Below are 27662 nucleotides of genomic sequence, written 5' to 3'. Positions count from 1 at the left end.
CAATATTGGAGTTTCCTCTGCAGTGTGTAACTAAAGGACAGGTTGTGGTTGTGGGGTGTCCCTTTACAGACAGTGTGTGCTCAGCTTCCTGTAGGTCAGTGTAACACAGCATCACCAGGTTATCCATTAATTTAGGCTGGAACACTCCCATTTCAAAAACGGTGGGAGGTGTAACCACTCAAACACAGCACCAGGTGCTCCCTCTCCCTCTTGGTGACTGCATAAATAAAATCTGTGCTTCTGACTCAAAGCTGCAGCCAGTTATTGGAGTCAGGAGGACGAGCACCCAACATCACGCTGACCACACCACAGGAGTGACATTCTGCAGGGAGACAATGAAGACGGAAAACTTTAGATAACATTCAATAACCAACTGACTGATTGCCATCTGACTTAGACTTGCATCTTTCATCAGCTGAATATGGGGGAAACTAAAGAGTCTGGAGTGGAGGAGAGACCCAAATGGGACAACAAGTTTCAGTACCTACTAACGTGCATCGGATTCGCAGTAGGACTTGGGAACGTGTGGCGGTTTCCCTACCTTTGCCAGATCTACGGAGGAGGTGAGATTCTTGTCTGTTACACATTTAAATATTACATCACGTCTTGATATTTCGTCAGCTCACAGAAGCAGTAACACAATAATTAAAGAGCTTTAATCCAGTGGGGAAAATTCTGGGTCATTCCTGTTTTTACTTCCTCATTGTTCCCAGTGTTGAGCCCTGCAGCCGCAGAAGCCCAAAGAGCCTCGGTCAGGGTGGACTTACGTGAATGGGTGTTTTCTGAAAAGGCTCTATCAGCCTCACATATTGACTTACAGATTCAGAACCACAAAGGAAGTGATGCAGGCTCCCTCCAAGCCACCAGCTGGTCACGTTTACCTCGAGTTATCGCAATCTAAATCTGTGTTATTACGTTAAATTTGATAAAAGTATATTCTCCCAGGTGCATCTCTGAATATCTATTGTTAGGATGATAATAAAAGCATTCTTACTGTATGAATCTTGGTGATTACAGTCATTCCAACGTTGCTTTACTGTTCTCAGGAGCTTTCCTGATCCCCTACCTGATAGCGCTGGTTTTTGAGGGCCTGCCGCTGCTCTACCTGGAACTGGCTATTGGACAGAGGCTCCGTATGGGCAGCATCGGAGTCTGGAACTCCATCTCTCCTCTGCTGGGTGGAGTCGGTGGGTTTCCTGAAGTCATTCCAGAACTACTTAATAAATACCTGGTTGAGATACTGGATTTAAATGAAGATAAAATCTATTTAACAGGAACATTTTTATTTGAATGTAACTGACTGAGGTACTTTCGGTTATTTTCCCGCGTCCAGGCATTAGCTCCATGCTGGTATCGTTCCTGGTGGGCATGTTCTACAACACCATCCTGGCCTGGGTGCTTTGGTACTTCTTTCACTCCTTCCAGAACCCGCTGCCATGGAGCACTTGTCCTGTCAATGAAAACCAGACTGGTGAGGAGAAACACTCTCATTTATGACAAACTCGGATTATTACACAAAGATGCCTCAGGCATAATGTCATCAATCATCAAACCCTGGCTGAAGCTTCAGGTCGGATTTAATATGTAAGCAGCTGGATTGCTACATGGCCACAATATACAAGTACTTGTTTTTCAATTCGGATGAGTTTCTATGACATGTGGCTTAATAAGTAACAGACAGAAGCCTCGGCTTGTCTTCCAGGGGCAGCTTCCTACTTTTGGAGTACAGATAAGGGGTGGGGCAACAGTGGCACAGGAGTTAAGTGCTCACCCCGTAATCGGAAGGTTGCTGGTTCGAGTCCCGCTCAGTCTGTCGCTGTCGTTGTGTCCTTGGGCAAGACACTTAACCCACGTTGCCTGCTGGTGGTGGTTGGAGGGACTGGTGGCGCCAGTGCTCGGCAGCCTCGCCTCTGTCAGTGCGCCCCAGGGCAGCTGTGGCTACATTGTAGCTCATCCCCACCAGTGTGTGAATGTGTGTGTGAATGGGTGAATGACTGATTGTGTTGTAAAGCGCCTTGGGGGGTTCTAGGACTCTAGAAGGCGCTATATCAAATACAGGCCATTTATACAAAAACTGAATCTGGGGATATTTAACAGAAACACTGATGGTATAATAATTTAGCCTTTATGCATGATTGTACTCACAGGATACAATAGAGAGTGTGAGAAGAGCACTCCGGTGAATTATTTCTGGTACCGTGAGACCCTGAACATCACACCTGACATCGAGGCCAGTGGTTGTCTGCAGTGGTGGATGGTCGTCTGTCTGGCCACTGCCTGGAGTGTGGTCTTCATCTGCTTCATCAGAGGCATCGCGTCCATGGGAAAGGTGAGGTCCTGAATTAAAAAACCTATTAAAATGTTCCTGGGGTACATAGTTCAATAGTTTTAAAGTGACTTCAACAATTTTCTAAGTGACATTGTGTGCTTTTCTTGGCGATAGAGGGCAGTAGATACCTAAATCATTGCAAGCAAGCAGTATTTTTGTGTTGGAGTAAGACCTTACCAATGGATACCCATCAGGGTCAAAAAGCCTTGGGGGAGTGCAAACAAGCACATCAGACTCCCTCCCTGCATTGGGCTTTTAAGAATGGCGAAAGTTTTGTAACAGTTTGTTACAAATCAGTAAATGCATTTTGTCCTCACGGGCTCCTGTGGTAGGAAACATGGCATCTAATATGGCATCACCCAGATACTTAGGGTGGTTCTCAATGCCAAAGAACCTCGCCTGGATGTCTTGGTCTCGCCCTGGTTGCCTAGGAGATATGTCATCAGGAACCGTCAAGGCGTGTTCCAATGTTCATGTTCTACCGAGGCATCTGTCCTCCATTTGTTACCTGTTTGGCTAGCTGAGCAAGGATACACGAGGAGTGTCGCCTAGCCTTGGTCAAACATTTCCAGGAATACAATATTTTCGAACGGATGGCGGATCAGAAGCCGGCAGCTACTTCAGGGGCAAATTTCAAGTTTAAATGTCAACTACACATTGTCTCTTTAAATGTGACTATCTGACCCTGTTCTGTGTTATAAAGTAGGCATTCTTTCATCATTTTTATTTCCCCTAAGTCCCTTACCTGGCCTCTACAGCAAAACAAATCATTTAAGCAAGCCTAGAGCGTTGACCAATAGATTTGCGGATCCTTAAGTAGGAGCTGTCAATCAAAGAGAATGAGCCCCAGTTCCTAGCACTCACTGCAGGGTCAGCTTAGCACAACAACCTAGCTTAGATGCTAACCTGACATACATTAAATTAATGTCAGTCTGTAAACTTCAAGCTAACTGTGGAAGAGTGGGGGGGGGGGGGGGGGGGGGGACGAAAAACTTTTGCGTTGGAGCAAAGTGATGACTTTAGCGTTCAACCTTGTGCTACGTCACAGTATTGTTTTAGCCTTTAGTGGAGTTAGCAATGCTAGTTAGTGCTGTTTTTAGTCGTTTCCCTGCTTGAATGCTACAGATTTGATAAAAACGAGTGATTAGTAGCAGTGGCGGCTCCAGAAATTTTTTTCATCAGGTGCAATGAAGGAGCTATAGTCTTTTTATCGAGGGTGCTATAAAAGAAGTGGTCATGCGTACCTATTGTTCTCTAAAACACCTTAAACATTAGCAAATACACATGCGTGCACAAAACCTCAACAACACCTGAAACAATCATTAATATACACCATAAACATATGAACAATTGCTGACTTTTCCATGAAATCATAAACACATACAGCCACACAGAAAACCATCTATAGTGTTGCAAGGTTAGCTAACGTTAGTGTTAGCATTTCCAGCGGCAAAACCCTCGACTGCTGTGGCGGTTGAGGGTTGACTCTTCATCCAGATCTGTAGGTTTTTGTGGGTCTGAGATCACTTTAAAAGATTCATTTGTTTCTGACTGAACACAATCTGGGCAACAAAAACCGATCCATTTTACCACTAGCTCTACCTTTCACTCGTTCACAGGTGGAAAATGAGGTCAAAGGTTAACATCAATTTCCTGTTTTGGTTTAAGTTTTTGCTATCTATATGATAATTTACTGATTATTTTTGTTTAGCATGTTAAATATTATCACATCCACACATTAAATTAAAATTAAATTGTTAAAAAAAAAGTCTAATGTTTACTTGGGGGTGCTATGTGTCGTGTTTTTATCAAGGATTCCAGTGACACCTTGTCGAGCACCCAAACTCCAACTTTTATTGAATCATTTCCCCTCTCTCCCCCTTCACAATAAAACCCAGTTACACTCAAACAGATTACACCACATCCTCTTTTTGCTGAAACATCAAACTTGCAAGAACGTTTACTGCATATAAGAACACTGTACTTTTTTTTTCCTTAGAACATTTCGTAGAAACTTTTTCTACTCTTCAGCTTATAAGAACTTCCCTCTTTTTTTTCTACTTCACAAGTCCAGTTATTGTGGTTTTATGACAACCCTACCAGCCCTAGTTCTAACAGGGCCTGCGTCTGCTATCTTACGAGTCAGCGTAGTAGCCGCCGATAGGTTTGAAGCAAACAGGGCGTTCTCTGTTGGACTGACTGGCGTGCTTGGGGTTTGTAACTTTGGTGTGGCATCTGGCAATGGCTGAAGGTGATGCCTGTTTCTCCTGATGGCTCCTGAAGGGGTCTCTACAATGTATGAGCGGGGTGTGGAGTGAGAGGAGATGACAGTCCCTTCTCGCCTGCTGTCTGTAATCCACACTGGTTGCCCAGGAGAGAGCGGAGGAAGTTCTGTCACATGATGTCTCCTGTTGTACGCAGCACTGTCCTTCATCACTCTCTCTCTCGCTTTTGTCAACACTGTAGCTCCGTTGGGAAGGCTGGGATTGAGTAAAGAAGGAAGCTGGGGAACTGGCGTGCGCAGTCTACGTCCCATTAGTAGTTGCGCTGGGCTATATCCATTAGCCAATGGGGTCGCTCTGTAGGCTAGAAGTGCCAGATATGAGTCTTTTGCTTTCTTTAGTAAACTTTTCACAGTTTGGACATGACGCTCAGCCTCACCATTGCTTTGAGCAAATCCTGGACTGCTCGTTACATGCATGAACCCATAAGCTGCTGCGAAGTCTTTGAACTGTTGGCTTGAAAACTGAGGTCCGTTGTCGCTGTAGAGAAGCTCTGGAATCCCATGTCTGGAAAAGATTGACTTTAGATGCACTATAACATCCTCCGATCTTGTGGGAGTAAGTTTGGCTATTTCCACAAATTTAGAGTAGTAATCCACCAGAAGCACATAGTCGCTGTTGTTAAACGTAAAAAGGTCTGCTCCAACTTTTTGCCATGGTCTCTCTGGGAGTTGACTTGGCCTTAAAGGTTCCACTGGGTTGGTACGCTCTTTGATGCATATGGTGCAATTTTTCACAAAGTCATTTATTTGCCCACTCAGACCAGGCCACCATACTGTCTCCCTGGCTCTCTCTCTGCATCTAGACATTCCTTGATGTCCCTCGTGTAGGGCAATGAGGACAGAGTGGCGCATAGCAGTAGGGATCACTAGTCTGGTGCCTTTGAGTAGCAGATTGTCGTGTACTGTTAATGTGTCTCTGTGTGGCCAATATGCTTTAACTGGGCCTGTGAGATGGCTGTATTCAAGCCAGCCTCTCTGACAAAAAGCCATGACATCTGAGCATATGCTGTCGGTTTTAAGCTGTTCCCTTAACTGTGTGATGTATGACGGGGTAGCAGGCATGCACTTTATTTCTTCCACATATATATTTGTGTCCTCCAGTAGTTCAGCTGTAGCCTTAGAATCAGGGTCATGGTCAATGGGTGCACATGACAGCGCATCTGCTGTGAGGATTTCTTTGCCTGGAATGTGTGAGAGGGTGTAACTGTATCTCATGAGCCTTAGGAGGAACCGTTGGATTCTGGGTGGAAGCTCAGTTTGAGCTTGCTGCCCTAGCAGGCTGACCAGCGGTTTGTGGTCCGTCTCTAGAGAGAAGTGTCTTCCGATAAGAAAATCTTTGAATCTCTCACAACCCCACGTTAGTCCAAGCGCCTCCTTCTCCACCTGTGCATACCTCTGTTCTGTTTCCATTAAAGAACGAGACGCATATGCTACTGGTCTCCATTGCTCTCCCTCTTGTTGAAAGAGGACTGCTCCCAGTCCATAGGAGGAAGCATCTGCAGACAGTTTTAACTCTTTGTTTGGGTCATAGAGTGCAAGAATGGGAGTTGACGTCAGATCGCCTTTCAGCTGATTGAATGCTTTTTGCTGTGCGCAGCTCCAAACCCACTGATTTTTCTTTGAGAGCAGGTCTCTTAGGGGCTTGTCTTTTTCGGCCAGTCCTGGGATGAATTTGCCTAATTGGTTAACCATCCCGAGAAAGCTGCGCACTTCACTGATGTTTGACGGCTCTTTCATTGCTGTGACCGCTCTAATTTTTTCTGGGTCTGGCTGTACTCCCGCTGCAGACAAAACGTGTCCGAGGAACTTCACTTCCTGTTTACTCAGGTCACATTTCTCCAGGTTTAGAGTGACACCAGCCTCTTGCAGTTTACTGAGCACTATGTGCAGCCGGGCGTTGTGCTCCTGATCCTGTCCCCAAATGAGAATGTCATCCATGTGACAAACCACACCTGGCAGCCCATTAAGGATCACTGACATTCTACGCTGAAAATGCTCTGGGGCGGACGCTATTCCAAAGGGAAGTCTGTTGAAGTAGAAGCGCCCTAAGGGTGTGATAAATGTTGTGTAGTGTGCTGACTCTGGTGACAGCAGAACCTGCCAGAAGCCTCTGTTTGCGTCCAGCCTACTGAAGACTTTTGCTCCCGCCAGGGATCCAAGTGTCTGTTCAACAGAAGGCAGGATGTATTTTTCTCTGCGCACTGCTTCTTTGAGGTGAGTAAGGTCAACGCAAATGCGGACAGTCATTTTTTGTTGGCACTGGGACCATACCTGCACACCATTCTGTTGGTTCTTCAACTCTGCTGATTACTCCCATGGACTCCATTCTTTCCAGTTCTCGTTTCACCTTCCCTAACAAAGGGATGGGGACCCGTCTTGGGGTGGCCAGGGAAAAAGGCACAGCATTTGGTTTCAGCTTAATAGCATAAGGTTGTTGCATTAAACCTAATCCCTGACACAGTTTTGGTAGTTCTCATTTAACACATTCATGTCAATACTGTCAGCTCTACACACAAGGTTTAGCTTTACACTTGCTGGCCTGCTTAACAGTGCTATGTGCAAATCTTTGATAATGTACACATTTTCCTGGATTTCCTGTTCACCTTTGCGTATTGTTTCTCTGCTCATTCCCAGCACATCAAGTGGAGTGCCACCTGGACCAAACAATGGTCTATCTGGTTCACATAACTCTGTATCATGTTGGTTTATGCAGTAATACATTTGGGCTGGGATAACAGAGACGTCAGCTCATGTGTCTATCTTAAATCTAACCTTGTGGTTTCTGATAGTAAGGTCTGCATACCAAGGGTCTGAACCTGCGTCTACAGAACCAAGGAACATGGGTGTATCATCACCTTCCTCTGTTTCTATCACATGCACAGATTTAACAGATTTACACACTTTACTGAAGTGTCCTCTTTTACCACATGAGTGACATGTTGTCTCCTTTGCTGGGCATTGTCCTTTACCATGCGCAGGGGTTTTCCCACACCTGTAGCATGATCTCCCATTTGGTGTTTTATCCATTGTTGTGTATTTACGTTCTCGTCGGGGCTTGAATGTTGAACGCTTTTGTTCCCTGTGCTTCGCTGTCACAGCATCTATCCCCAACTTATTTTCCCCTCTGATGTCCATCTGTTGTTTTTTGATGACTTCCGACTGCCGCGCCTGATTAACCGCTTTCTCCAAAGTCAAATCTTTGTCCATCTGAAGTCTCTCTGCTAAGCTGATGTCCCTCAGTCCCACTACGAGGCGATCTCTTAGTAACTCATCGTGCAGCGCCCCATACCCGCAGTTTTCAGCTAAAGCGTAAATATGCTTGCTGTGTTCTTTGATTAAAGCGGGCTCTCTCGTAGATAATGTTTTTCCTGGGAACAAAGTAAGTATCCAAAGCGTCTCTTACTGCTTGGTACTGCTGCCTTTGTATGTCCGATAAAGCTTGCCCTCGGAGGATATCATCTGCTTCATCCCCCATGCAGTAGATGAGTGTGTTTACCTGGTTAGCCTCTGAGCTAAGATGCAGGCTGCTTACAAGTCGGAATCTTTCAAACCTCCTTATCCACTTTTCCCATTGCTGTGGCTTTGAGAAATCAAACTGCTCTGGACACTGGATGGTGAATGTGGCATTCGGGGGTGAGTTGACGCTCGCATTGTAGATGCCGTTAGCTTGCTGGTGAGGTGGCATGCGAGGCTGTGTGGCCGTTGCGCTAGCTCCCGCTTCTTCGTCTGACATCTTATCATCTGGGGAAAAAACTCTTTAGCTCTCTCAAATCTGCTTGCTGTCACTCCCCGATGACAAGGGACTTACTGTGATCCCACTTCTGACACCATGTCGTGTTTTTATCAAGGATTCCAGTGACACCTTGTCGAGCACCCAAACTCCGACTTTTATTGAATCACTTCCCCTCTCTCCCCCTTCACAATAAAACCCAGTTACACTCAAACAGATTACACCACACTATGGGGGTGCAATGACTAATCCAGGGGTAGCTATAGCGCCCCCCTGGCACCGCCACTGATTACCAGCTCCTGGAGAACCCGATGAAGGCTAAGATCATTCAGCAGTTAAAATCAGGTATATTGGAGCAGTGGAAAAAGGACTCGTGTGTGTATGTGTTTGAGTGTGAGGAATGAGGCGTGACTTTCAGCTTCCTGCAGAAGTGGAAGGGGAGAAGGGGTGGGAGCTATAGCTGTTCAAATTTCCAAATCTCCTCCTTTATTTGACAACATCATGCTGACATCTCTTGATTTCTCGTTTCAGGCGGTTTATGTAACAGCCACATTTCCATACCTGGTGCTGACCATTTTCCTGGTCCAGGCCCTGACTCTGCCCGGAGCTACTGATGGGTTAACCTACCTCTTCACTCCTGATGTGAGTTCTTGTTATTAAATGTCATCTAAGGTTGAATTATGTCACTGAAAGTGTCAGTCTCCTCCCTGCAGTGGGAAATACTGAAGAACCCACAGGTGTGGCTGGATGCTGCCACCCAGATCTTCTTTTCTCTATCGGTGGCGTTTGGAGGTCTCATAGCGTTCTCCAGCTACAACGCAGAGAGGTAAGACCTGACTCACCTGGGAAAGGTAAGGTGTTCACGAAGCTCCATCTGTTATCCTCTTGTGTTTTACAGAAACGACTGTGAGAGGGATGCCATTCTAGTAGGAGTAATAAACAGCGCCACGTCTCTCTACGCATCCATTCCCATTTTTTCCATACTGGGATTTAAAGCCACTAATGGATTTAACGCTTGTCGACAAGAGTACGCAAGCATCTCTATTTCTTTGCATACAGATGTTGGTTTCTGTAAAATCTGAAAGTAGAATTGATGACATCTCTGCAGGAACATCTTGACGCTGACGAACCACTTTGAGTTTTCAGACCAGAACATCACACTGGAGAACTACGACCACTGGTTTCAATTTCTGAATCACAGAAATCCAGATGTTGTTTCCAATTTGTCCCTGAGGGATTGTGTTCTGAAAACCTTTCTAGACCAGGTTGGACTTTAAACACGTCGACTAACTACATTATTTTGGTCGGAGTCTCTTTCCATATAGTGACAGTATCGTTTCTCTTTGATGTCCTTCTCTAAGAGTGCTTCAGGAACTGGTCTGGCTTTTATAGTCTTCACTGAAGCGGTCTTAGAAATGCCTGGATCTCAGATATGGGCCATACTGTTTTTCGTCATGCTCTTTAGCTTGGGTCTCTCCTCCATGTTTGGCAACATCGAAGGCATCCTCACCCCCATCAGTGACCTCAAACTGATCCCCAAGTGGATTCCCAATGAACTTGTGACAGGTACCAGTAATTCAGCTTCATCCTTGGTTAAAATAATAAAAAAATAAAACAAGAACCACTTCTGATTTTTTTTTCATCTTTAGGAATCATTTGCTCAATATGTTTCTTGTTGGCCCTCATCTTCGCCCAGGGTTCAGGCAACTACTGGGTGGAGGTCTTTAACAGCTACGTGGGCTCCGTACCTCTGCTCATCATCGCATTCTTTGAGATTATTGGAGTCATTTATGTCCATGGAATGAAAAAGTAACTTTATTCCTCATATTTAGTTCTCCGTGACCCTTTGAAGCTCGTGGAATTTTAAAACCAGGCTTTCCCTCTTTCTCCTCCTTCGACAGTTTCAGTGAAGACATTTATTTCATGACTGGGAGGAGGCCAAACATCTTCTGGAAGGCGTGCTGGATGGTGATCAGTCCACTCATGCTGCTGGTGGTATTAGTTGCTTATGTGGTCGTCCAGGCACAAACATACCCCACCTATCATACATGGAACCCAGACTACGTGAGCAACTAAACACACACACACACACACACACACACACACACACACTCCAACCCAATGTGACAAAACCAACACAAGTCATGTGTTGGTTTGACATTCTGTCATTTTTACAAGGGATGATAAAAACTGACCTCCGGTCTTTATTTCCTCTGTACGTTTGTGGAACAAACTTTATCTGCCCATATTCCACCTCCCAGGCATTCAAGCTTTCTAATATTTTAAGCCACTAAAATACATTCTGGTTTTTGAATTTCCATACATCTAATAGAAAAAAAGACTAAGCATTATGCCGATATTAACAACCGATATTTTTTCCATTTAGTTTCCATTTCATCTGTTTCAGAGGGTGAGGGGGGCGATGTGTATTTGTTTAGTCATGTGACAGTGATTGTAATCATCTCAGAAGGGTAAATGTGTGTGGTGTTTGTACATAATAACATAAATTCAGCTTTACAAACTTTGCTGATTTTAGAAGCATTGATGTCAGTATATCGGTATCGGCAAATATCGGTTATCAGCCACTACTGTGATGTTAATATCAGTATCGGCTCAAAAATGTCACATCGATGCATCACTAATGAAAAGTTCCAATTTGCAGACTACTGTTGCAAACTAGCATAAAACCATAAAGCAGAGGCGTCCAAACTGTTCAACATGTAGGCCAAAATTATCAAGTTCATGTGATTTTTATTTCATTTCAAGACATCCTTGTAAGAGATTTTCTAATCTCAAAGGATTTTCTTTCCCCAGATAATTAAATATTTACTTAAATAAAATTAAAGATGTGGTTGACTGATTTAACAGTTTTTAAATCTTATTTCTGACTATAATTGGTCACTGAGTTTTTCATGCAGGCTGAACATGAAAATAGTCTCCTACACCTATCTCCTGCATTAGCTAGAAAATAGACGGTGAAACTCTAGGATTAGAAAATCCTGACAGATCTACATCGCACTGTTTCTTAACATTTATGGAATCATCGATCTGGACTCATGAGGGGGAAGGCTGTTGTTGGTTTAACATCTGATAATGAGCAGCGGACATCTTGGCTAGTTTAAGCTAACCGTTAGCATTAGCAACTTCACTACACAGCAGACGCCCTACAGGCTTGTGTTATTATAAAACACCCATGTTGCAAGTCAGTGGTAGAGTTGCATTGCAGTCAACCACCCTGGGGCAAGATGTCCAAATATCAGGAAGTAAGAATCACATGAGATGATGGAAGTGAGTGTGGTCACAGCTTTTGTTCCTTTCCTTTAGGCTAGTACCTGCACGCTCAACGTGGGTCGGCTTAAAGTGGTTTGCTGTAATTTTTCTGTTGACCATCATTTGATTGCCATTATTGTAAATAAATAACACAGATATAACATTACAGTATGGATTATTGGAAACGCGTCACGGATCAAAATCACCTCAGATGGCAGCGGCTAAACAAGTGGATCAAAGTCACATCCTGTTAGCATGTTTACCCCATAGTGGTGTAACTGCAGGTGGAAATGGTCAATTTAATTAGTCACAATAAACTAAAACTGATTATTGCATGTTTTAATTAGCATTAGACAATAGTTCTGTTTTTGTATCATATATCAGTCAACAAGGGGGTAAGGTTTGATCTTTTCTGCTAAAGTGAATGTTATATTTTCTCTCAGGTAAGATCTAGTAGATCTGGGTTATTAAGGGAATACAAGTTTTAAGTCTAAACATAAACCCACACATTTTCTCCTCATTCATTTCAGTGATTTCTTTATTTTTGAAACAAAACCAATCCCTGATGACAGATCTAGAGATGAAGTCGTGACGACTGAACAGCTGTTTCTCCCAACTAATCTTGAACAGGAAAAATTTTACTTCAAGTACAAATAAAATAAATATCACCAAATACTGTGCAACTACATGTAACCAGATGTAATCTCAATAGGTTAAGCACAACATACCCTTAAGGCTACCCTGAAAATAAAAATATTTCAATATTATCCAACGTTTTTCTTCTTTTTCAGGATCAGTTCCCTAAAACGGAAGTGAAGTCTTACCCTGACTGGGTTTTTGCTATAATCGTCCTCCTCTGCGTTGTTCCTGTGGTTTCCATCCCTCTGGTGGCGCTCTACAAACTGATCCGATCCAGAACCACATCATCAACACAAGTGGAGCTGAATCCCTACTGGAACGAAGGCTTCGAGGTCGAAGCACAAGATCAGAGGAAACTAAGAGTTTCATAAAGAGCAGAAACTCAACAGACCCCAAATAATTGTAACCTTTCCTTGTGCATCGGCGTATTAAAACATCAACATGTGTACTGTACTAAATAACTGTGGGATTCATGTAAATAACTGATTCTACATCTCTCCTGTTTCCTTTGTGAGGATAAACCAAAGGTCAGCAGCTGAGGCGATAAACCTGCTGTGACACAGTAGCTGCCTGTTTTCAGGTTCGTTCTGTATTGACTTCCTCATAGCGAGTCTTTATGACGCGGACTTATCCCCTAAATGTTATCTTCGATGACTCAGGAGTTTTTATCGGTTTCCTCATATGTCAGGGAGAAACGGATTTATTTGGTATCCTGACAGGTGAGACAAATCCATTTTATGTTTTAGTTTGACTGAAAGTAATGAGCTGGTTAAATGTTTGATAGGCAGCGTCGTGTCCGTAGCTAATCAAACCGTTTAGCTTATTTTATCTAGTCGTGATCTGGTAGGCAGTCTATGATCGGATGGTTAGGAAGTCGGACGGCATCTTGGGACTGGAGGCCTGTCGAACCCGGGCCAGGCTCAGATCCCCCAAACGTCTCTCCAGGCTTCGCTTCCCTGTCAGCAGGATGAAATGATGGTTAGGACATGTACAGAGTTCTTATTGGAAATATGTTTGCATCCCTCCATCATATGCTGCTACTACCCTTAATTCTATTGCACAATGCTCTATCATTTTCAAAAATCGCCTGCACTGATAGCTTAATTACTTATTCACCAGGATACAGTCATGTATTTTATTTGTTGAGTTATCTGAGTATTTCTCTTGCACTATCCTATTGTATACTACTGTACACTATTTTTACTGTATATATCGTATATCTTATATCTGTTTCACCTGTTCCTTTGTCTCTCCTACTGCTTTGAGCATGTACATGACACAACAATTTCCCTCGGGATAAATAAATAAAGTTGTTCTTATCTTATCTCTTAACTTACACAATCATACAAGCTCACCTCAGATATAACTTTGTAGAAATTCGTGGTCATTTTAGAAGCAGAAGGAGCTAAAACGAGTCCTAATGATAAAAATATCTCCGGTAATGATTCTGGCTAGTACGTGGAGCTAAAACGAGGCTGATAAACAATCACAGCTCTCCGTGTCAGGTTTATTATAGGGTTAAATACACGGTTCAGTTTTAGGCCCTTCATCAATGATTTTCTCTCCTCTCTGAGGACAAAAGCAGAAATATGTTGATTATTAACAAGAGCAAAAGAAATGAGCAAATGCAGTTAAGCCATGAGAAAATTCTCGGAATATAAAGAAGTGTCCCCTGATCGGGAAAAACCAAACCAAACAAAAGCAACTCAGACGTTTAACCAGGAGCATCAAGCTTGAACCGTTATTTGTGAATCATGAACACGATTCAGACAAACAGGAAGTATGTTTAACCTGCTGTAAAAATATAAATAAAAAACTAGAATTGTACCAATTCTCATCTATTTTGTTTCATATTTAAATATTTAAAGGTGTAGAAGACTTGTTTAATCAATACATTTTGCAGTAGTCTCTGGTAGAAATGAATGCCCTGCAAGTCATATTTGGGGCACAAAAACCCCAGAAGCACCTGCAGCAAAGATTAGCACAACGTGGCAGGATTTAGAGTCTCACTTTGGACATCTCTCCTCTGATTGGTTAACAGCAACATGAGTCTATCACTGACTTGCAGCGTTGCTTTTTTATTTCCACAAATAACACAAGCCTGGAGGAGTTCTGCTGTGTGGTGGAGTTGCTAATGCTAACAGTTAGCTTCTACTAGCTGAGACGTTCTCTGAGGTGTCCTGGACGCCAAACCGACAACAGCCTTCCTCGTCAGGAGTCAAGATGGGTGAGTCCGTGAATGTAAAGTGACAGTGTGACGTAGATCTGTCAGGATTTTCTAATCCTAGAGTTTTAGTCGATTTTCTATCAGAAGCTAATGCAGGAGATAGGTGTAGGAGACTATTTTCATGTTTAGCCTGCATGATAAACTCAGAGTGACCCATTATAATCAGAAATAATCAATAAAAATGTGTTTTCAGTGGTCCACACCTTTAAAGGTTTGGGTGTTTTGAGTTATTTATCGATCATTTATTAAAAATTTTTGTGTTGGGTGTTCCGTGTGCCTTTATGAGACAAAGATTTTTTCTGAATCCAAAAATCCAGACAATTTTAGGTTCCTAAAAAGCACTTTTAGTCTAGATGACAAAAATCTCCAGTTTTACCTCACAAAAAAATCCTATTTGATTGTTCTAGCTGCGGAGAATCATAAATCCGACGTTTTCTTTGGAACATTCGTGAGATTTTCTAAACTTTTCACAAACAAAATGTGTTGTGATGCTGCAGCTTTTTATCTTGGTGTAGACAGAAACTAATTGAAATCTCACTCGAGTGCCCCCAACCATCTTAGATGTCTGTAAAATGTATACAAACATGTGTGGAGGCGTGCCATCAGGTCTCTATAGAGAGGACGGTGCTGAGACAGAACCACGAGAAAGGACAGACAAAGCAGCAGCTCCACCGCTTCACGCTGCAGAACGCCCGTCTGGTTTTTGCTGCCCAAACACAGCCCTGGAGAAGAAAAGCCACAACCATGAAACCACGTTTTTCATCTGGTGTTTCTCTCTGATGAGAAAGCGTTACCCTTGTTGCTGATCCTGATGAGCCGATTGGCAAATCCAGCCATGTCCCAAATCATCTGCAGGAAGTAAACTGGGTTCTTCGCAACTGTCTGGCCAAATGGCAAATTCTGAGCACACGCATGGAACCTGAGGAAGTAAAAAAAAAAAAACAGATATATACATTCTGTGATAAAACCAGAGGAGCTAGGACCAGCACTGGGTCAAAGACAGAGAAGCATGTGGCGGTGTGAGTCACATGTGAACCAGGAATTAGCTGTTTCTACCTGTATGCCTGCAGCAGAAGCAGGCTGTAGATGTTCCTGTAGACCACCTCAATGGAATTATTCTGAGAAGAAAAGTAAAGCAAATGGATCGTAACTAGAACGATGCATTAAAGCAACCATGGTAAAGCACGGCGGTGGCAGCATCATGATCTGGGGATTCTTGGGAAAAGGGCATGAATGTGGAAATGGTAAATGGCCTGTATTTGATTTAGCGCCTTCTACAGGGTATCTGCAGGTTTAAGGGAGCCAAATTTAAGACTTTTTAAGACCTTCTTTAAGGCCACTTTGACCAAATTTAAGCATTTTTTTTAAATTAAATTTAAAGGGACTTTACAGAGTTTTGAATTTTTATGCTCGCGATTGCCTCCTCAGGCCAAAAGCGTAACGGCAGCTTCAATAGTAGGCTCGTGCACGTGGCGCGTATGCTGTACATGCACACTCCTTAACGAAAATAATAGCTGAGACAGTCCCTTGTGTGTGTGTGTGTGTGTGTGTGTGTGTGTGTGTGTGTGTGTGTGTGTGTGTGGGGCCCGGAGGACAGAGGACAGCACGTGCAGCTAATTAATTAAATAATTTGGTTCTGTACCTTTCTCTTCAGCACAGCCGACAAAGTGAAAAGTTGAACCCACATCTTTTTTCATCTGTGAATTCAATGCCGTTCGGCGAGTCTCAAATAAATATTTTGGCATCTTACTGTAAAAACTATACCATTAATGTAAAAAAGAAAGTCTATGTTGACATACAGAATCGAACATGGGTCTCCGGCACGAGAGTCCAACATCTTACTAGGTGAGCAAAAGCACCAGTGACGTCCTTTGTATTCTGTAATATTTATATCCTTGATAACAGCTGAAACAACGTTCAAAGAACGGTTCGGAGCGAAAATGGCTATTTTGTTGCTAATTTGCAGGAAATATCTTGAAGAAAGTTCTACAGAAAGTAGCTAAGGGTCCTCAGAAATGTAGCTAGGTTCGTCACTAGGCATTAGGAACAGCGACAAAGACTAAAGCTACGGATAGCAAATGCTACGGGCGATGCCGGAGCGTGAACGCGCATGAAGCAGCCTGCTCGACCCGAGCATCTCTCTTTTTCTGTGATTTTACAGAAAAACAGGCAATCACAGTAAAAATGCCAGGGCTCATTCTACAGGACCAGGGCATTGCAGGGGAATGTATGAAGAAGACATTTATTATTTCTATACATGTTTTGGCTGTTAAACTTCCATAATGCCCCTTTAAGCTATAATTTCCAGCTATTGCCTGGAACCGGTGCTAACCACGTCGTGAACGTGGGATTAACCATCCAGTTACCATTAATGTTGCACTTCCCCATGGAGCAAACTCCCACTAGCATGCTCATCTAAAAAAGCCCCTTTCACAACCAACCGAATGTGTACGGTTCCGCTTATGCCAATATCATACACAAAAAATGCTGAACTAGAAATTCACAAAGATTTCATAGAAATAAAAGAATCTTGTTTACTGGGTCTTTGGTAATTTAAGACCTTTGGAAACTATTTAAGGATTATTTGTCATTTTTAAGGATTTTTAAGGCCTTAAATTTGGAAAAGCAAATTGGAAACGGAAATCTAGACTTTTTAAGCCTGTTCTAGAGTCCTGGAACCCCCCAAGGCGCTTTACAACACAACCAGTCATTCACCCATTCACACACCCATTCACACCCTGGTGGGGATGAGCTACGATGTAGCCACAGCTGCCCTGGGACGCAATGACAGAGGCGAGGCTGCCGAGCACTGGCGCCACCGGTCCCTCCGACCACCACCAGCAGGCAACGTGGGTTAAGTGTCTTGCCCAAGGACACAACGACAGCGACAGACTGAGCGGGGCTCGAACCTGCAACCTTCAGATTACGGGGCGAGCACTTAACTCCTGTGCCACCGTCCCCCAAAGATGTTTCCAACTTCTGCAGTGTCTGCAGGACAATTATGACGTTTTGTTGTCATGGTAACCATCCCTTTGAGTTAAACTTGTGTAAACACTTGAAGCACACTGGTGAGTAGGGTCAACTTCAATAAAACTAAGTCCATAATTTACCACTGTGGTGACACGATTAAATTGCATTTTTAGACATCAACATTAATCCACTTGGGTCCGAACCTCACTCTGTTGTTGAAGAGCCATCCATCACAGGTGAGATAAACCTGTTAACCTTTAACTTACATAAATTCACATGTTTGATTAATAATAAGCTGCAGGAGTCTGAAAACATTAAAACTACATCCTTCATCGAGTCAGCTGAAGACACACCTCACCCATTAAAGCTAAGCTCATCCTCCTGAAGACTGACCTGAGGTCTGTTGGTCATGAGGATTGTTTGTTCATTCATGACGAAATAAAGCGCCACGTTAGCATTCTAGCATGTTTTATTCACCATCTGCACTTTCCTGTTGGTTCTGTTTAAGGCAGAAAATGATGTTTCGGTCTTAACCTTGAGGTCCAAGAAGAGGGTGTGGCTTTTGAGTCTGAGGATGGACATCAGCTTCGTTCTCATCTGCAGTCCAGCGGAGTGGAAAGAACCCAAAGTCATGCAGTAGCGCAGAGACAGCCCCGAGTATCTGTGAGAAACGGAAATCTGAAGGTAAAATCACACGTGAACGTATGTTTGGGTGTACAGGAGGTAGAAAATGAATGTGTTATGCTAAACTGGGAGTTGTTTATGAGTAGGTGCAAAGTGCAGAGTCTGTTTACAAGACACCATTAAAATAGGCAAACAGTCCAATAACCTCTCATGCAAAAACACACACGATAGTGGATCTACTTTATGACTCCAGGTGACGAGAGGTTTCACCTCGAGTAATCTTTACAGACGTCCATTGACTGTGTGTCCAGCAGCAGGCCGCACCAGGGGAAGAGGCAGTGAGAGGGCAGCACGTGCACATCAAACCCAGACCATGGACGTTCTGGTATCGGAAAGTTCACCACCACCTTCTGCGGGTTGACCACCAGACCATACTGCGGCACTCCAGCCAACAAGGTCCTGCACAAGTTAAAGTTCTACAAATAAATGATTCATTACCAAATTGCTGCGTCTTAAATATGATCGAGGCGCTGTACTTGAGGAATGTGTGCGCTTGGCGTTGGTCCGGCGTGATAAGGAGGAAGTCATCCACCAGCCTCATCAAACATCTACAGACAGGAAACAAAAGAGACGAGTGTCTATGATAAGCATCCACCGCCCTGCTCTGCAGCCATCAGGAATAGTTTTTTTGGTACCCTTTTGTTGCCGACATGGTTTTGAACAGAACCCTCTCCATGTGGCCGTAGCACAAACAGCAGAGCAGGCTGGACATGATGGATCCCTGAGGGATCCCTCGACACCGGCGGTAGAACCTGCAAAATTAGCAAAGGCAGAAGCACACAGATGAGCTTTTAAACACTAGGATCGTTCAGCTGAACTAAACACGGAGCTCACTTCTTCCTGTACTGAACCACGCTGCTCGTTACCATCTGGGTGAAGAACTGTAGCGTCTCTACGCCTCGATAATCTGAACAGAAATGCTGTGAAAGAGAAAAGCGTGAGGAAGTAAAACAGCTCGATTTTATTTTACACGAGGAACCAAATCAGGACTACCTGCTCCACTGTGACAGCTGAGTGGATTTTTCCACTTTTCTGCTGAGACATCAGAAATCCCTTCATGTTGGTGGGCCTGAAGTCGTGATCCAGGAAATCCGCCTGCCAACAAAACGCGTGTAACGTCTATAAGACACCATCCTTCAGAGACATGATGTCTGGACTTAATAAATAAAACAAGTTAATAACCATGACTCAGATACGGTCCATCGGGAGCTGCACCCACACCAAGACACGGACAGAAGAACCACAAATCCTAAAGATTACAGGGCTCTTAACGACAAGAGAAAGCTCTCTAGTGGCCAAAATGAGACTCAAAACGTTTTGATTTAAATACAAAAGTTTGTTTGGGTGAAAACCTGCAGCCCAGAGAGTTTTGACTCACTCCTGATTCCAGCTCCAGATTTTATTGGTGAATTTTAGAGGAAACTGTCCACGTATCTGCGTAAGAACTGAATCTTAGAACATAAGAAGAGTCATGACGCAGCCCCTTAAAGGGCCAAGGCTGCAGCCTGGCCTGTGTAGAGTACCTTTGTCATTGGCTCCTGCAGAAATGTGGAGAAATTTAATGTTGTGCAAAGTTTTTATGCCAAACTAAGCTCCATCTACGAGAAACTTTCCATTTTTCCATGTCTGGTATGTAGTTAGGAAACTAGGGATGTAAGAAAATATCGATATGGCAATTTATCGTGATTTTTTTCCTGTGATATTATATCGATATTCAAAAGCCGTGTATCTAACTTTTGGAACAATTTACATGCTAACATTTGTGTATTTTCTTTTCTTTTGGTGCAATTCAAACACCGACCACTAGCTGGCAGCAGTGTGCAATGGGTTTTGTTTCCACCACTGAAATGTAAATCCCTCTATTATGGTTCAGATACCTCGTGTTAAACACGTTATGTATCAGTTTGGACTGTTTATTGAATTTTCCTACAATAAAAATCAGTCTAAATAAACGCTCATTTCGTCTGACTGAATGTATCGCAATATATCGTGTCATTGTATCGTGAATAAGGCGGAACGATTAATTGCATATGCAGATAAATTGCGATAATTTTCTAATCACCAAGGCTGTGATTTGACTGGAAGTGACTGGTTAGCACAATGCTAATATACCTGGAAAAACCCATTGGGACGCTAATGCTAATGTTGCCGATTACATTCTTACAAATAACGAATTAGGAACGTGCCAAATTACTACATTTGGAGTCTAATAAAAAGCAAAAACTGCCATTAATCTAATAAGTACAGACAGATATTTTAATAAAGCTAGAAAACCCTAAGAGATTCCAACTCCACTGAGTTTTGGCTAGCTGCTATGGACGTAACTGAACTATGGAAGCTCTGCATGGACAAGACGTCTAAAACTCTAAACACAAAAGACTTCAATAAACGGGACTCACTTCTTTCCTGCAAATACATTTTCACAGTTGATGCTAATACCTATGCTCCTTCAAGGGATGTGCTCCTGTAGATACGTAAACTTGTTTATATTCAGTACAGGTTACATAGATTTTTTTTTTTTGCTTCTGTTAGTTGTAAAATATGCGAAAAGCCCCTTGATAAAATAATCGTGAATTAAATCGGAACTAGATTACTTTCCAGACTTGCTCAGCTCTAATCGTGATAACCATCTTATCGCCATAATTCCACCAACACGCATCCCTATTGGAAACATCATTAATGAGTTACTTAGCATTGCATGTATAAATAAAGCAGCAAGAACATTTTATCTCCTGATTAAATGAGTAAAAATGATCTTTTTCACTCAACATTTTGATATCTGCTGATGTTCTTATGTGTCAGAGGGGATCTGAACGTACGGAGCAGCACCCGTGCAGAATCACACACCTGTCTAACAAAGGCCTTTTTCAGCCCTTCATGGGGATCCATCCAGATCTTTGAATAGCAGCGGACGGTGAAGAGTTCCTCCTGGACAGGTGACAGGACCTGGCCGATCACCTCCATGAGTTTATCATGTGGAAGGCTCTCATAGGCACTGCTCACATCCACCTAAAAAAACAAACAAAATGATGAAAGCCAGTGGTTAGGTTAAAAAATAAACAAGCATTTATTAATAAACCATGAAACAACTGGATCCGCTCACTTTAACGAAGTAGAGGTGTTGTGGTTTGTCTTTCTGAGCCGGAGCCAGGGAGCTCAACACTTTGTGGATGTCCTTCAACCCCCACACGGTGGAGCCGAGGAGGGATGGATTGGATTGCACGCAGGCCTGCAGCGCGTCCAGAAAGTTGCGTGCTTTTGCCTGATAGAGCTGTAAGATAAACCGTTTTACAGCCTGGTAAGCCATCAGCCATGGGGAGGAATCCATATTTGTGGTTCACACCATCTTCACGCATTTGGACAGCATCAGGACCAATCAGAGCAACAAACGTGATTCGTTGCAACAGAAATGGGTCAATGAGGCAGTGCTTCATAAACCGTTGAAGAGGAAGAAGCAAATACATCCTTTTTCTAAATGAAGGACTTCAGTACGTCTATCTGCTCATGCCTCAAAGAAAAGCCCAAGTCTAAATCGTCCAAAGTTGATGCTAAAGCCGTTTCAAATGAGCACCGTCCCTGAGCCAACGCCATCTTTGTAGTCGCAGCTCTGGTGCTAGGCCCGCGCAACGTCTCTCTACAGACAGAGTGCTGTGATTGGCCAAGCACAAAAACGGAATATAAGCATTCATTCCTGAACATTCCATCCATCCATTTTTATCCGCTCATCCAGGGTCGAGTCACGGGGGCAGCAGCCTGAGGCCCAGACTTTCCTCTCCCCATCCACTTGGGTCAGCTCCTCCGGGGGAATCCCAAGGTGTTCTCTGGCCAGCTGAGAGACTTATGGGCCATTCCCAACTGTACCGGGTCGGCCCGGGCCGGGTAGCGTAGGTTGTTTACATATCTGGGTGGCCTGGTATTTTTCCGAGCCAACCAAGGCTCATTCTTAGCCCTCTTCTCGAGGGGGTCTGCTTCAGGCCGACCAGGGCCAACACACCCACTGCTGACAGCAAATTCACACCTTCCATTAGAGCAAGCCTCTGATTGGTGGGTAGAATCAGCCCACATGGGCTTAAGGCAAGGATGTGTGGAAACAACCGGGCCAGGCTGGGGCCGACTGGGGCTACCCGGCCCGGGCCGACCCGGTACAGATGGGAATGGCCCAATAGTCCCTCCAGCGTGTCCTGGGTCTTCCTTTAGGTCTCCTCCGTGTTGGATGCGCCCAGAAAACCACACAAAGGAGGTGTCCAGGAGGCATCCTGACCAGATGCTCGAGCCACCTCAACTGGCTCCTGTCGATGTGGAGAAGCAGGCGGGTCTACTCTGAGCCCCTCCCGGACAACGAGCTTCTCACCCCATCTCTAAGGGCACCCTGCAGAGGAAACTAATTCAGCCACTTGTATCTGCGGTCTCGTTCTTTTGATCACTACCCAAAGCCAGTGACCATAGGCGAGCGTAGGAACGTAGATCGACTGGTGAGTCAAAAGGTTCGCCTTCTGGCTCAGCTCTCTCTTCACCACGACAGACCGGTCCAACGCCCGCATCACTGCAGATGCAGCACCAACCCGCCTATGGATCTTCTGCTCCACCTTTCCCTCACTCGACCCCGAGATACTTAAACTCCTCCACTTGAGGCAGGGCATCGCCCCTGATCTAGCTAGAAATATCTGCAGAACAAAATCTTATCCAGGGGTGGACATTAACTTCAAAACCAACCGGCCAGCCGGGCCGGTAACTCTGAATATTTACCGGCCCCACCAAGAATCTACCGGCCCCACTGGTCAGCTGCCAAAACGAGTCAAAATAATAACAGAACTGTTTTAAATGTAATAAACCTTTATTTTGTACACATTCACAAACATAATAACGTATTCAAGTTTGAATTTGTTTGTTCCCTCAACAAAACACGATTTTGTCGTCGCATACTTCCGGCATACAACGCAGTACATCACCAACTCCGCTTTGCTGTATTCGAGCCATCGGCTGTGTTCGAGATGAGCCAGTTCTGCGCAGATTAGACCAGCGGTGATCGGCGAGCAGTGCATGCCGGTTAGATTCGTGTCCGAATTGATGCCGACTTGCTCTGACGTCATGCATACGTAGACAACGATAAACTTGTGAGATCAAGGCGGCCGCAGATTTTGGAGCAAGGCGCTGCAGTTGCTCTCCCTCGGCTGCAAAACCTAGATGATGATGGGAAACGCCTGGCTCTCACCTGATCTAAGATCTGATTGGTTCATATTTTGATCCAAACATTCGGTGGTAGAACATGAAATGTTAGTTGTTCACATGTATTCTATAAATCACATATAGGCCATAAAGAGAAATGTGTTTTGTTTTCTTTTGTCACGTTTCCTATGAGCACACTAAACCTACAGCTGATAACCTTTAATTATTACAGTCAGGTCTTCATATACAATATATGATATCCACAAGCACGTGAGGATGTTTCAGCTGCTAACAGGCACCAGAATTAAAATTGAAAATTAAACAAATGTGAACGCTCTTCAGCCATCGTCACCCCCGAGCTACACATGCAGGAAAATCCAAGAGATTCAACTGGCAGAAACAACTGGTTCACAGCATAGTCTGTCTCTCTCTCTCTCTCTCTCTCTCTCTCTCTCTCTCTCTCTCTCTCTCTCTCTCTCTCTCTCTCTCTCTCTCTCTCTCTCTCTCTCTCTCTCTCTCTCTCTCTCTCTCTCTCTCTCTCTCTCTCTCTCTCTCTCTCTCTCTCTCTCTCTCTCTCTCTCTCTCTCTCTCTCTCTCTCTCTCTCTCTCTCTCTCTCTCTCTCTCTCTCTCTCTCTCTCTCTCTCTCTCTCTCTCTCACACACACGTAGAGGAAAAGAGCTGAGAAAAGAGAGAGGAAATGGAGGACAAGTAGTTAAAAGAAAAACTACAGCTGAGCCGAGGCGCGCCTCAAATGGGGCGCGTCTGATCTGAACTGAGGAGCGGCGAGCAGCGGCCGAATTTCGTGAGCAATTCGCTTCTCGGCGCTTCGGGCGCTTCCGCGGCCGGTGTGTCCCCGGCGAAACGCCGGCTTTCAGCCACTCCCCCCGCTGCTTCCGTCTAATCTCGCCTGTTTTCCAGGCGATGCGCTGCTCAACTCGAACACGGCCATTCTCTGCGCCTCCCTTCTTCTTTAAACCGCCAAGAATCATTCCACCTACGCACACGCTTCTCTGCTTCATACCGTTTCGAACTGTCTCGCTTCTCCTCACCAGTTTTAAAGCGTTTTGCCGGAGATTTCATCAAGAAATCCCATCCCTGTGGTGGCGCGATCTTCCTGCGTGCTTGTGTGTTTCTAGCGTGGTTCCACTTCGTCTTTAATAGTGAACTTATAGTTCACGTGACTATAACTAGAATGTGCAGGACGTGCACGAATCGTACAAGTGCAGAACGTGGCTAGAGGCGCGCAGGTTCACGCGCGCGAAACGAAAACGGCGGCTTCCTACAGGGCGGGGCCATGATGTAGGTGAAAGCCAGTGTGTAAATGACAAATAAGGCTTGGGCGCCACCCGGGCGGTAAGTCGTCAAGTATTTACCGCCCGACGAGAAAATTTAGCGCCATTGGCGCTCGGGCGCTTTAACGGTCCACCCCTGTTATCCCACGGTTAGTCTAGATGTTTGGGCTAACAATAGATCTAAGAAGGAGAAACTTAACGGTGGCGTCATGGGTTACCTTAGTTTTGGTATCTCTGCCTATGAATCGCGAGATGGGCCTCATGCCATCGGTCTTGGGAATGAAGCGAAGTCGGGAGATGACTGTGTCTTTAGGGAAGGATGCCACCTCAGCTGGACACAACTCCTTCATCTGGCTTTTAGCCAGGTAATCTCTGTGGCAGAAAACAGCATTTCTTTAAACTTCGCCTTCTTGTCTGTTCTGTAAATCTCAGTTGGACGTCTGATCATATTTACTTGAAAGCCAAGTCCTGAAGTTTGGCCCACACTTCCCGTCTGTAGAACCTGATGCAGCACTTCTGCCTCATGCCCTCCGTGGCATAAAAGCAAGCCCGGACGAGGCCAACAACATAGCCGTCCAGCAGCCAAGCCAAGAACTGACCGAGGATCTGTGTCCGATACGCGAGCTCACTGGGTGGGACGCGGCCTTCACATGACATGATGATTAGATGATGTCATCAAATAAACAAACACTGATTTCATCGTTTTTTTAGCTCACCAGTTTTGCTGATCTTCAGCCAATCACAGTCGTTCACTTTCACCTTCCACATCACCTTGGCCAAAGAGGTCTTCTCAAATTTGCCGCTGTGCAGGAAATCTCTAACCCTGGCGAAGAAATGAAGTCTGTTCTGGTCAGAGCCCCAGAGCTGCTGAGGGATCACCGCTAAGAGGCATTCCCTGACAAACAGGTAGACCCGATGAGGAGCACAATGTTTGGGCAGAAGGGAGTTTAACTCTCCCTGATCCACGCTGCTCTGCTCAGCCACCGGGCAAATCCTCTGCAGGATCCTGCTGTAGAGACATTTTCTGTGTTGCTGTAGCAACCGATTGAACAAGGGAACCATGTGGAAAAAACGGCGTGGGAGTTTCTTTGGCTTTCTCTCTAAACCGTTTATATACATAAGACCCTCAAAGAAGATTATCCTTATCAAATCTTTCCCCTGCAGCCTTCCAGGTCCGTCTGACGATCTCTTCTTCTTGTTGAGAAGGAAGCCGGACATCCCTCTGCCCCTGTACAGGAATCCCAGTGTGTGGATGAAACACTGTGAAGGTGGCAAAGGAGGGAAAGTCCCAGATCTCCAACTGGGACTACCTTCGCTGGAAGGAATGGCTGCTGGTGTGGCAGAAGGCCATTTGAAAGCAGTCCCAGACATGGTCTGTCCCTCTTCCTGGTGTGTTACTCTTCTTCTTTTACTTTCACAAGATACCGTTTCTTCCCTCTTTCTTTTTCTTTTATTCACAGTTTGCTTCCTGATTTTGCTTAAATCAGCATCCTCAATTTCAGGCTTCCGCTTCAGCTGATGACATGTCTGATTCCTTCCAAATCGAGAGCTTCTGCGCTTCCCGATTCCAGGCTGAAGATAAAACCGACTGGAAGCAACGGTAGACACCCTGTCGTACACGGGGAGGCCACACAGCTGGAAAACGCACGACGGAGGCGCTGCAGCAAACAATGAGCAGCTCTCCAGCAGGTAGCGCGAGACGTCTGTGCCAAAGCGTAGAAAGACCTCCTTCCACATGTCGCTGCTGTGGATGTAGGCCGCGCTTTGTTTCAGACTTCCGTGAAATTTTAACTGGTCGGCATGACAATCCTCCGATGCCTGCTCCTGAAAATTATATCCAAGTGTCAAGACATTCCTCTTCTTTTTTCTTTTCATTTTGTTGATGATGAACGCCAGCAGTTCTGAGAAAGTGCACGTCTGCAGGAAGAAGGAGAAAAACAACTTTTAACTGAGTTTCAGGGAAACAAATCTTTCTGCTACCAGCTAAAACCCGTATATGTTCATGGTGATGTCCGATCCTGGTCCTTCAGGGACAATATCCCGCGTGTTTTTCATTTCCAACATACCCAATTGTTGAATTACATATTCAGAAAGCCCCAAAGTTCTGCAGGAAGGGCTCGGGAGACCAGGATCGGACTTCAATGAGAGTCAGTAATTATGACTGTGTAATAATGATTGTGTCAGGCTTGAACTGACCTGGCCGGAGCTCTGGATTTTCAGCGGGTCTTTATCAAAGCACACAAACGTTTCTCTGGTAAATGACTTGAAGCGGTCAGACTGCTCGACGGGCCGTTCTTGGTGTCCAGATTGGACGCTGGTAAAAAACTCCTCCAGCGTCTGAACGTGTTGAAACAGCACCCGTAACGTGTTCACCACAGCGGACATGTCCGTCACAGACATGCTGACCTCTTAAAGTCTCTGGCTTCACCGTTTTTAGTTTTAAACACGATAAAGTCTCGACATGTCTAACTCTTAGCTACCTCTCAGCTAACTTCTTGCACTGAGTTTATTTACATCGGTCTAGTTTGCCGCGTTGAGTTTAACCAATGAGAAGTATTGTTGTTGGCGTGGTGGTCCAATCAGATAGCCGTATACTGCACTTTGGAATTTACAGTCCACCAATAACGAGAGAGAGAGAGAGAGAGAGAGAGAGAGAGAGAGAGAGAGAGAGACTTTTTAAATCCTAAAAGTACCTAGCGAACACCTCAGAAACATCTCTGGTAACCCTTAACTACTTTCTGGATAACTGTCGTCGACATTTCCTGCAGGTTAGCTAAACACTCCACCTGCGCTCTAGACCGTTCTTCAGGACATTAGGAAAGGGAATGATGTAGTGATGTGTCAGTCGCTACAGAAACAGCTCTCAGAGAGTAACCAGAGTGAGTGACACACACCTTACCTGCGAGGTCCTGAGCCGATAAAAACGGCTAAATGTGCGCGTGCGGCGCCCTAAACACACGTGCAGCTTGCCCGATTGCTGTGAGACCGGGTTGGGGGTTGGGGGGGGGGGGGGGGGGTGCGGGGGGGGGGGTGCAGCTGGTGCAGGTTGGGACAATTATTACATTAACTG

General features: G+C 44.7%; 2 protein-coding genes across 2 annotated transcripts; one reads left to right on the top strand and one right to left on the bottom strand.

Moving 5' to 3' along the window:
* Positions 1-211: 211 nt before the first annotated feature.
* slc6a18 (solute carrier family 6 member 18) lies at positions 212-12706 on the top strand. The gene is made up of 12 exons (XM_015955711.3): positions 212-563; positions 1047-1187; positions 1334-1471; positions 2148-2329; positions 8875-8985; positions 9057-9169; positions 9242-9370; positions 9452-9608; positions 9705-9909; positions 9993-10152; positions 10245-10407; positions 12405-12706. Exons 1-12 carry the CDS (start codon positions 422-424, stop codon positions 12621-12623), a joined length of 1860 nt encoding a protein of 619 aa, XP_015811197.3. The 5' UTR covers positions 212-421; the 3' UTR covers positions 12624-12706.
* Positions 12707-13104: 398 nt separating this feature from the next.
* On the bottom strand, positions 13105-26992 carry tert (telomerase reverse transcriptase). Its single transcript, NM_001323799.1, is given in 16 exon segments — positions 13105-13208; positions 15064-15201; positions 15274-15398; positions 15536-15597; positions 17984-18110; positions 18344-18532; positions 18610-18681; positions 18769-18885; positions 18968-19053; positions 19127-19228; positions 20981-21142; positions 21237-21404; positions 24811-24964; positions 25047-25236; positions 25309-26509; positions 26789-26992. Coding segments are annotated over 16 exon segments (3201 nt in total).
* Between the last annotated feature and the right edge of the window lie 670 nt (positions 26993-27662).

The sequence above is a fragment of the Nothobranchius furzeri genome, chromosome 11, assembly GCF_043380555.1.
Source record: "Nothobranchius furzeri strain GRZ-AD chromosome 11, NfurGRZ-RIMD1, whole genome shotgun sequence".
In the NCBI taxonomy this organism is placed as follows: domain Eukaryota; kingdom Metazoa; phylum Chordata; class Actinopteri; order Cyprinodontiformes; family Nothobranchiidae; genus Nothobranchius; species Nothobranchius furzeri.
Note: the sequence above shows the minus strand (reverse complement) of the source record. Positions and strands in the feature narration are given on the sequence as shown.

Bases quoted from the DNA above. Each gene is read 5' to 3' on its own strand.
- slc6a18 (XM_015955711.3), top strand. From the start codon at position 422: ATGGGGGAAACTAAAGAGTCTGGAGTGGAGGAGAGACCCAAATGGGAC. The intron at 9,371-9,451 runs GTACGCAAGCAT...ACATCTCTGCAG, and splicing joins TTTAACGCTTGTCGACAAGA to GAACATCTTGACGCTGACGA. The intron at 10,153-10,244 runs GTAACTTTATTC...CTCCTTCGACAG, and splicing joins TATGTCCATGGAATGAAAAA to TTTCAGTGAAGACATTTATT.